The sequence below is a fragment of the Pieris rapae genome, chromosome 9 (assembly GCF_905147795.1).
Source record: "Pieris rapae chromosome 9, ilPieRapa1.1, whole genome shotgun sequence".
Classification (NCBI taxonomy): Eukaryota; Metazoa; Arthropoda; class Insecta; order Lepidoptera; family Pieridae; genus Pieris; species Pieris rapae.
In genome coordinates this window covers 1,777,717-1,789,231 of record NC_059517.1, presented here as the reverse complement: position 1 = coordinate 1,789,231, position 11,515 = coordinate 1,777,717, and the positions used below count along the sequence as shown (strand labels likewise).

Sequence of the window (11,515 nt, the reverse complement as noted above, 5' to 3'; positions counted from 1 at the left end):
GCGATACAAAAACCTTAGTTTACACTTTCATCCATTGAAATGCACGCGGTGCCTCGACGGGAGTGAGCCGGTTTGTTGATTTGAAATAACAGTGAAGCTACTATTTTGTCAAACAAATAAACTAAAACCTAGTTTTGGACGAAGAACTTTGTGAATTGCGGACGCATTGTGAAGTTTTTCAACTGTTTCGTGTGGACTGTACCCGGAGAAAAGGTGAGCGAAATTTATTCTTACTGTTATTACTCTGAAAAAAATTATAAAGCTCGTCAAATCTATACTTTAAAATTACAGAATTATTATCGTGTACAATTCGAATAAGACAGGTTAAAGCACTTGTAGTGATGAATGAACTTTATTGACGAAGTTGGTAGATTAGGTTAGGATAAGTTATTCAAGTTTTTTAAAGTAACGCCCTAACTAAGCTTTGCCAAAATATCATCTTGGTTCCAGATGGCGAATCATTTACTACAATTCCTTTGAATGAATGTACATGAGCAAAGTATATTTAGCAATTTACAAAAAATAGTTACTTAATTGATCTAACTGCAACTTTTGTGAGCATCGGCTTTTTTAAAGTTTTGATACATACATTATGTATTATATTTATTATGATCTAAGTTTTTATTATCTTCAAAAATATTAAAAAACTCGGTAAAAGTCATTGTATGATCTTATTATGTACATATTTAAAATGTCATGTCAATTCCTATTTATTTATTCGCGCTTAAACTATTGTAATGGAACAATTTATAACGCGGGAAAGATGAGAGACCTACTAACTACTAACTGATGAATTTGTTGTCAATAAAATTTTGCTCCTCGCAGTCTCTGAGTGTTTAAAGAACTACCTATTAGCAGAATCTCCAGTGTATTTATGAAAGTTGCGAAAATTTAAGTGGGTGGATGGGCAATAATTTTATATTTATTCTCCAAATTTGAATTAAGCCTCGTTTAATCTACCTACTCCATTTTCAAATTTGGATCTGCTGTAAAAACCAAATTTGCGATAAAACACAATAATTCAAATATTTATAAATTTTTGTTTAGATTCAGTACTTATCTTATAATATAATTTCACATTATTTTATTAAGTATAAAATAATGTAAGTAGTATTTAAATTTGAAATATAATTATGCACCTTAAAATAATGTTCTCTTTAAAGTTTTAGACTTTCTATTATATTTATGACTTAATATATTATACCAACGATAACTTACCCAAAACATTTTAAAGAAGTTTTCAGACGTGAAAATTATTAACATGACATGAGGATAACGGAAAATAAGCTCGCCTTCACAAAACAAATTTTATTATTATTCTATATCTATTATTAACCTTAAATTTATACTAGATAATAGAAAATCTTACATACTTACCTAATAACGCATACTTGCGATATTTATATAAAGGCAATGAGAACAACGTGTTCTAGGCGTAAGCTAGCTTATTAGTGATCTTTGATGCTGGAGATAGCCTTAGGAAATTGCCCACAAGTAATAAATAGTACCATAATTATAACCAGGCATTGTCCAGGCTTGACCATAAAGCCTGGCTGTGGAATGGTTTTAGATAGCAATCAGGGATATTAATACGACTATTTCGGTTATTATATATTACTTAAAAACAGTCTTACTACTACTTACTACAGTCTCCTTTTGTGTCTAAATGAAACCACGTGGGAACGGCTCCTGGATGTATTGTACTAAGGTAATTTTACAGTCAAAAAAAGTCATTGTGATGCGCCGCAAAATTTCTTATTGGAGTATCGGTTACAATTTTTAGCAGCATCTGTACAAAGCACTAAAGATGGCTATTTCTTATATTGTACCTACTTCTTTTTGGTAAGTTGTGGGACATGCAAACCGATGTTGTGACATTGGATATGTTTTCCATATTTTTAATCTGTGTTGAAATTAGAAACACGATTGTCGTGTTGCCAATATTATAATTTTATAACTCAATAATAATATGGTAACCCCATTCGGCTGTTACGTTTATTTCCGCATAACATTTACATATTAGAACTGATCGCGATAATGTAATCTTTTGATTTTTATATTGCGTCTTTTAATAATTGAGTCTTTACCTTGACCACTTTTTTTTCCGGATAATCATTAAATTGTAGACAATTGTTATAAGTCTTAATTATTTAAATGTGTATTTTACAAAAGTGTGGTTTCGTAGGTTTTAACGGCTTAGGTAGGGTAACCTCATGGATATATTCTTTCCCGATCATATTTCCTGCCGAATAATGATAAAATTTTGCATTCTTATCGCATTGACTTTGTCTTTGACATTAAATATTACCTGTAAGCAAACGTATGGTAGTAGGTATTTATTTTTAAAATACATAGTATACATATTTACGTTACACAATTTTCCCATATGATGACAATCTCTAGACCACAAAGAAATCTTTACAGTTAATAGTCTGTGTTAGTTAATACGATTTATATGTCACCTTCTATATTTTTAAATTTTTGAATTGGGTTTGTTTCTAGTTGGTAGTTTGTCAAAAATAGTTTTAGGATTTTTTAAATATTATTGAAGCTAAAGTGTAATTTATAATAAATACAATAAATAACAAACAGATATTTTGATTTTACTTTAATATCTATTTGCAAATATGTTTAACGAAATGCACTATAATAATAATATACAAATAAGAAACCATTAAACCTATATTCGTTAATTACGTAATATGCAAAAAATGGGGGTAAGGCGACGTCAATATACTTAGTTCTTATTAGAACTTATGCCCTTTCACGAAAAGCTTTCAGCACATTCAGAACAAAATTAATTTGTAGTGAAATCGCTCTAGATATTAAGACAAATGGAACGTAATTTTAATGTAAAAATAAGAAAAAGATATTGTTCCCAACATAGAAAACGCCTGTTATTGGAAATATTGCCATATAAAAATCACGCAAGTTTTTCAGTAGTGAAAATTAAACTATTTAAGTAATATGGGCATTAAAAAACTCAAAGTAATTCTGTGTTATTCATTACAAGATATACAACATTGTGAAAGTTTTTTTTTATTTGGTTATAAATATTGTAAGTTTATCGTCGTCTAGGTTTCCATGTTCTGAAAATATGAATTTAAATAAATATTTCTTACTATCTTTATTTCTTAACACAAAAAGTGCGTACATATAACAAAGGTAAAGAAAACAAATAATTTAATAAAAGTGAAAACACTATAATTAAAATTAACCTACTTAAACGAATATCACAATATAAATGTTAATTGCGCAATATGAAGTTCAAAGTTCTTCAATGCTAATGATTTTACGTATTTACAAAATTGCCATAGAATCAAAATAATCTTTGATGGTTTATGTTTCTTGTGTGGTTTGACATCATATTGCGAAACCTTTTGTTATTTTCGAGTATATTATCGAAATCAATAAATCAACCAACATGCAAAATTACGTCATTTAATTAAAATTGAAATCATAATTGTGAATGCAAACAAAACCTTGTCGTAATTCCTTCGATTATGTTTCAAAATTTTGTTTGGATAATGACAGCTGTCAGAAACAAGAAAACGGTTCTACGTTGCGTGTAAATTATCACCATTATCTTGGACCGAGGAGTCGCTTCTAGCTTTCTTCTAGAGCAGCTATGAACGAGTTTTCATTTCATGGTCAACAATAAAAGCACGAATTAAGACAACAAAGGCAAGTGATAGGAACCACGATAACTCAATGAATATCGGATCCAATATTATTCTAGCATAGGGTGACCAAATCATTATGACCATAGCTTATATTTAGGACTTGACGTTTCGTAACATCTTGTTATTATAATGTGACCAAATAATGTTGTCAACCAATATAAAAAAAATGATGTTGTCGTGTAGTTTAGTTTAGTTTAGTTTACCGCCTTATTGAATATGAATTATGAAGCATTAGGAGTTACAAGCATCAAGCATCAATAAAGTCATCATAAATAAGTTTACGACAGTTCAAAAAAGAATATTCTCTATGTCTCATTCACCCATACTACTACATAGATAACCTTTCGGCCAATAGCCTTAGTACTTTTGATTTTTACACGGTGTTATACTAATATAAACAGTGTACTAAGACAAAATGTTTTAAAGTACTGTAATAAGTTAGTAAATAGTCAATTTGTGTTAATTATAGCAGATAATACGTTTGTACTTGTGTTAATAAGAGTGTATATTTTATGTAGAAATTGGCAAGCATAGTGATCATGGGCGCGTTGTTAAGTATATTTTAACCTTCCCTATGGGTGTTCAGCCCTATCGTATCATCTTAAGGCTCTACTTTATTGTATGTAGAACAAGTACCAACCCTAGCAAAGAACGCTCACGAGTCGGCATATTTCGAGATAAACGAGCGGATGAGTCACGATCGATTGCGAGATACGGCTTTGTCAAACGCAAACCACCCGAACCATAAAGATTACCATTAACGGTCTAACTACCAGCTGTAAAAGCGTGCATATTACATTTGAAAAGATTCGCACGCCGCCATTTTGGTAGTCGCCATCTTAGCTGTTTAAAAACTTTAAATTTTGCGGGAAATAATTATATTAACAAAGATTTTACCTATAAACGCCAGCTTTACTAATACTCGTATATATAAAAGTAATATTTTAAGACTTCAGGACCTCCTTGCGATCAAGTAAGTGAAGATATGCTTACCTAGTCGTGTGGTTGGTTTAATAAATAGGAACAAAATATTTTTAAAACCAATATACTTAGACCTTTTAGGTGTTAAAGTACTTAAAACGCAATACCTATGCATTTATGCCATGTGTATAAAACAAACCTACAATTCTACCAGGTGTATGTAATCAAAGTTTTGAAAGCGATCCGTTCTCACCAGACGGCTTGCTCCGATCGTGTCCCGATAACATAATATTTATCACCCATCACCTCACCTATCGCAAGCTAGACCACCACGTTATAACTTTATCTACAAGATATTTATTATTGTTCTCACAAAAAACCGATTTATTTTGTAAATGCAAGACAAAAAGTAGCCTACTCCTATGTTGTCTCTGAGTAGGTATAGAGTTGTATGTTCTCAGTACGAATTCGCGTAAACAACGTTATATATCTTATGATACGGTAATTAAGTTACCATCTATATAGGGATGAGTAAAAAATTGATAGAGATAATCTTCAGGTGTTACGTTGCAGGAAGCTATACGAGGTTCGGAACGTAAAGAGAGATTACTTAAATTTAAATTTGTGTCCTTTTCTGATGATTCATTTAGTGCAAAAACAAATGATATCTTGGCCGAGCATAATCAAATTAGCTTCAAGTCAGGTATGCTAATAAAATTATAGTCTATAGCGCTAACGTTCAGTAATATATTGTACGTGGGTGTTTGTAAAAGCAGGCAATTTTTCAAATTTTATAGTGTCATAAAATTGTGATATGATTGAGTGAGAACCGGAGATCGACATTATTGAAAAACAAGCTTTTCCAAGGTTGTAACATACGTCCTTAGTATACGTTATGGTCCAACTAATAGGGGCAATGAAGAATCTACTTAGGGTGAAATTAATAAGTATATTATCCTAATTTATCACATTGCCCAGACATTATTAATAATTCCTTGAATTAGTTATAAGTTAGGAGCAGACCGTCAAATGAAGATCTTGCAAAGACTAGAATCTCAAGCCAGGGCCATAAATTTTAAATATACAAATTATCGGTGCAGTTTTTTTTGTTCTAGACTACCAATTACTAATTTAACATCGAATAAATTGCAGTAGGAATAATATATAATAAATGAAATAGGGTGAAGTTGTTCCTTCTCCCGGACAAGTGCTTAGCTAATTATGTATATATCTCTTTTTGTATATTATATGTGGATAAATTAAGGCTTCTAAATACAAATAAGCACTTAATATAATAGGAATTGTCGAGCCAAACCCCTATCTAGGTAACACAATAACGGATTCTTATATCAGAAATACATTTTACAAGTAGAAAACCAAAAATCTTAGAAACTGTTTGAGATCGGTGAAAGTGTGATCTAGAAAGGAAGAGAGTAATTTAAAATGTTTGTAATAATTATGTTGCACTTCCTGCAAGCTTGCAATGCTAATAGCAGGTTAGGAACGCGTTTGCAGGTGAACTGAGGGCTGCAAGCTTAAAAAGATTTATGCTAATAATTTACATTATTAAGTTAAATATTAACTACTTAAGTACCTAAACATACTGGAGTTTTGGCTTCAACGTGCGACTCTCATCTCTGAAGTCTTAGGTTTGAGACCCGTCTTTGCACCAATATACTTTCATCTATGTGAACAAATAATATTCGCCCGAACGGTGATGGAAAACAATAAAAAGAAAAGGAAACTGGCTTGCCATAGACCCATAAAGTCTACTACTTGTCTATTACATTGGCAAAAGATCATGAAACAGATACAGTAATCTGAGGCCCAGACCTAAAATGGTACAGCTTTTTAGATTAATTTATTTTTTAGGCATTTATTGAGACTTAGCAGAAAGTAGGCATACAAATTCAATATAATAAATAAAAATCGCTTTATTCGAGTACTGCATAATCAGGATTACACTAAGTCTGTGTATTACATTAAGTACATGTTTATTAATACGACCAACGACGGAGTGAAGGAATTCTGCCACTTGTCTCCGATCCCTTTAATTCCATCTTCCCAGGTTTTTGGTAAGTTCTCATTTCTCATAAAAAAATAAGTCAATAATAATTAGTTGTTACGAAGTTATCATCAAAGCCTCCAGTCCATGACGCAATTATATACGATGTGATGACAACAAGTGTGTTAAACTAAATATTGTATATGACTATATGTATTTCATTTATAAACCTTTACTTTTTTCCATTTTTTATTTATTTTAAATTTATTGATTGGAAAAGATTTAAAGCGTTATAAAGTACTTCTAAGGCCATTAAAAATTATCTTTACATATTTCACGTAATTTTTAAATGGATTGGAAACAATAAAATCATTTTATTTCAAAAAAACTAACTAAAAATTTGTTAAGGAACACTAAGAGTAGTTTAATTGTATATTGTATTTAAAAATTAAACCTTAGGATACACTATTACACTGAGGAACTCAAAGGTCATAGCTCTCCTTGGCGACAGCACACTTGAGGTGAACGAGGTATCAACAATTAAACCTACCCCTTATATATAGAACAATAGTCTATCAACCACTCGTGCAATCACTCTGTGGCCGAGCGAAGCAGCAGGGGAGTTAACACTTCTCTTTCCTAAAAAGGGACTCCATTTAACTGCCTAACTAAGTCCCACCAGTTTATATTTATAGGTTATTAGAGCATGGAATTAAGTAGAACACTTCGGCTCTGATTAATTATTTTAAAAATATCGACGACAAAACTCGAACTGGTTCGATGTATCAATAAATTTGTTTTAAATAATTTCAATTAGAAAGACGTTTTAATATACATATAGCCAAAAACTTGCGGATGTATTGTGCTATATGAGAAACCGGTGGCAAGTCGAGGTCGTTTGTTCACCTCGAAAAGGCGTGGTCATCTCTATTTGACTGTGTGAACGAGAGCAGATATCGATACTTAACGGTTCGCAGAATTGTGCAATGTGTTGTTAGAGAAACTCGCCAAAGCTTTGGACCGAAGCTGCTTACAATCCGTAGAAATTTGAAGTTCTTATTGGAGTGTTCCAAATCTTCATCAGCCAATGTGGATACAAAAATAATATATTTACTCTATAGTGAAATTTGGGATAAACGGACTATTTGTAAAACATGTTAAACCCTTTCAATTTATACTTTTTAAAGGCTTTATCAGGAATTTATTGGAAAATACAAATCAAACGAACAAGTTAGTAATAGAACGAAGATATAGTAGACTAGAGCCTTTTAATTAACAGATTATCGAAAAGATAAGAAACTGTCATACACTTATTAATCAGTTAAAAAAATCCACACAATTTTAACATTGAAATACGTGAAAAGAAAATAAAATGTTACTTCTGGAATAATAATTACTGGTGGGATCGAAGGTTTTATATTTTTTTTATATAATAGGAGGCTAACGGGCAGACAACTTCACAAAATATTTTGTAATAAGTTAATTTGATCTAATACATAATAATAATAATAATAATAATAATAGCCTTTATTTCCAAAAAACTTTAAAATTAGGGGACAATAAAACGTCATTCACTTAAGTTTTGGTTTGTCCACCGTTGGACATAGGCCTCCTCCTTCCGGTTCCACTCGCGTCTGTCGCGGGCCAGGCGCGGCCTAATCTAATACATAAGGACGCGAAATATTTGAAGGCGATTCATTTGTTTTGACCTGGTTAGCTAATTGTTTGTGACTGTATTAAATATCCCTTAGTTTATATATGTTAATAAAATTGTAAGATAAACGTTCAAAATATAATCCAAAATGTTCTAAAATGTACTTGAATTTAATGTATACAATTAAGTAGTATAAGTCTCTGCAAATGCTCAATTAGCTAGTTAATTTAATAGACTATTTAAACTGATAAAGTTAAAACCCGCTCTCTTTGAAGCTAAACGGAACTAAAGTGAATTATTCTAATGTTTAGAAATATACGGATAAAACACATTAAAATAACATTGTGTAACCCGTAAAACAATACGCCGTTTTGTCTGCCCTATTGCCCACTTAGAAGTATCAAATTACAATACTGACTATGAAAACAAATGTTAGTGAAATCCAGCAGAATCTAGATATCCAGTCACTTAAACATAAAAAGCAAGAATAAATTAGCATTGCTAATTCTCAAGGATTACCAGCCTTCATTGTCCCAGAAACCTGAAACTGCATAACGGCTTATGTACAATTTTCTGTTAGACCTGCTTCAAACAGGTCCCATGTGCAAACTATACGATGTGTGCGATACGAGAAGGAAAATCGTGATAACAAGATATTATTAACGATATGCTATTCGATTTCAGGATTGTCAGGTTGTATGTTATAGGTTTTGTAATTCCACAAATTTTTCGAAGACTAAATTATAACGAGATGATAACTATTTCTTATATGGAAATTGTATTTGTTTTTATAACAGACACCCAAGAATAAATAAATTCAATACTTAAATTTAATACGTTAAAATTAATCAAGACAGCTTTTTATAAATTTGACAATTATTTTAATGATCCTAATCCTTTAAATAATTAAAGAAGATCAAGAATCCTTTTAAATTTGCTTCAGCTCTAATATTTACGGCAGAGCTTCTTTCCGCGATACGCCCTTGACTTGGGAACTGGTAGTAAATGTAAATTTACAATTAATTTATTTTCCTTTGATGTTTATAAGTGTGCTTGGTTACCTATATGCATAAAGTTATTTTGAGTTGAATTTGATCCAGGTATATTTCAGGAATAGTACAAGTATACATATATACATATATGTTTGCATTTCTGAAGAATATTATAATTCAGGGATTCCTAGCATTTTCGTTTTTTGTACTCTTTCTTTAAACTTTACAAAGAAAAATTATATATATATATATATATATATATATATATATATATATATATATAAATATCTCTTTTTTACTGTACTGAGATGACAATTTTACACTGCCTCAACTTCTTGTCTGTCCGTAATTTTGGCCAAGTATCTTATACATTAACATACAAAAACAATATTAAATAACAACCTTTTGTTTAGAAATGCGCTGAGATGGGTCCAGGCGATGGTTCTCCGCGAAGAACTCCAGACCTGCCGCCGATGCCGCCACCTATACAACCATGCAGCGGCTTCCTCGGCAATGTAAGTTATAGTATTAATTAGCAATGAATAATAACTATACGCCAACCAAAGTATAGGCACATTCTTGTGTACCAATGAGTACTATGAAATATACGGTATTGATTATGTTTATTTGTAATAATTTGTAAGTTAATTATTATAAAAATAAATAAGCCTTCAATCCAGGATTTAATAATACCTATATATAGTAATCTATATAACGACCTTAGACGTCCACCATTTTGTTTCAATGATCATCGCAACATTTATTCAGTCAATATAAGTCAATCACGCGACAGACTATTTAAAACGCTAATGATACCTTCATTACCCTTACATTATGTATCTATGCCGCGCTTTGAACTATGAATAATATTTATTATGAATAAAACTTTGTTTAAAAAGTGTTGCTGTAACATTCTTTAAAATATATTTGCTTTAATTCTTCAAAAGTAAATATTAGCCAATAACCAAATAAAGAAAGAAATAGTTAATACATTCTGTCACAATAATTATTATAATCTGATTCCTTAAAAATAAAGAAAAATGCTATCATATATTATATCAGCATATTATATAATAATTAATTACGTATACAAAAAATACGCATAGTCAACCACAAACTAGAGTCTAGAACGTCGCGTCAGTTACACAATAAAATTGCGGTGTGGAATATTTTATTTTGCAATAACGCGATCTAGTTTTTGTATAAGATTTGCTTATCCTCAAAACTATAGTACAAATTAGAATATATTGGCTGTGATATTTAATTTTAAAGAGTATTTCAAAGGAATACGTTTCTAACAAAGATATGTATATTTGTCATTGTTATAAAACAGTCTTTTTGTAATTTATTAATTTATATTAAGGAACGCCATAGATTATATAAATTTTAATAGACTACCTTTTTACGCCGTCTTTTTTCTCAATTCTCGGCCTACATACTTTTGTCTTCTTTGCCGATTAAGGCTTACTATAAAGTTTATAACGATTATATAGTTGATAAAAGAGCCTGGGACTAGTGCTGGGCAGGCTACTTCTAATTAATTTGCGATATTTTTTTAAATATTTTGTTTGATGATTTGTCATTTTAAAAGAGTACCGAGAATTTTTTTCGCCTTTATCTCTCGGCCTACACGTATGAGTAGGGATGTCTACCGATATCAATTTAATGACGTGAAATAAGTGATACCTGTATCTCATATTTCAGATTTAAAATAATTTATTTTTAGATTCTATAAAACCTTGGTGAACACGTGGAATTACGCTTTTTTTGGATTACTATGAATATCCACCGATTCTGTTTTGTTTTGATTGACATTCTCCAGTTGAAATATGTATCGCTACTCTGTTTCACTAGCAATTTGTATGACTTAAAAATTAACGATTAAAAAGAGTGGCGGAGAGTTTCTTGCTAGATCTTCTTGCCCGCACTACGCCCTTGACTTGCGAACTGTAAATGTAAATTAACAATCAATTTAACATCTTTTCTTTTGACGTTCATAAGTGTACTTGGTTCCCTATATGAATAAAGTTATGTTGAGTTTGAGTTAATGATAACCAAAGTATTTATTACATAATTTACTAAGTACTAGAAAGTTTAAATTAAGATAAGTATTACTTCGCAAATTAATATACATAACAAAAACCTCATGAAAGTCAATGAATATACTAATTTGGTTGAAGTTTTCTAAAAGCGTACCGGAAGCATACAAATTGAAAGATTTGAATAAAAAACCGGGAGGTATATAGATAAAAATGTCGTC

General features: G+C 30.8%; 1 protein-coding gene across 2 annotated transcripts in view; it reads left to right on the top strand.

The window, feature by feature from the left end:
- The first annotated feature begins 29 nt into the window (after positions 1-29).
- LOC110992618 (leucine zipper putative tumor suppressor 2 homolog) overlaps positions 30-11,515 on the top strand; it is a 77,054-nt gene continuing 65,568 nt past the window's right edge. Inside the window, exons 1-2 of one of the 2 annotated variants that reach the window (XM_045629542.1) lie at positions 30-213; positions 9,669-9,770. In XM_045629542.1, the coding sequence (XP_045485498.1) occupies positions 9,681-9,770 (90 nt within the window). In that variant the 5' untranslated portion in view covers positions 30-213; positions 9,669-9,680. The remainder of the gene's footprint in view (positions 214-9,668; positions 9,771-11,515) is intronic. The other variant, XM_045629541.1, reaches the window with a different exon arrangement.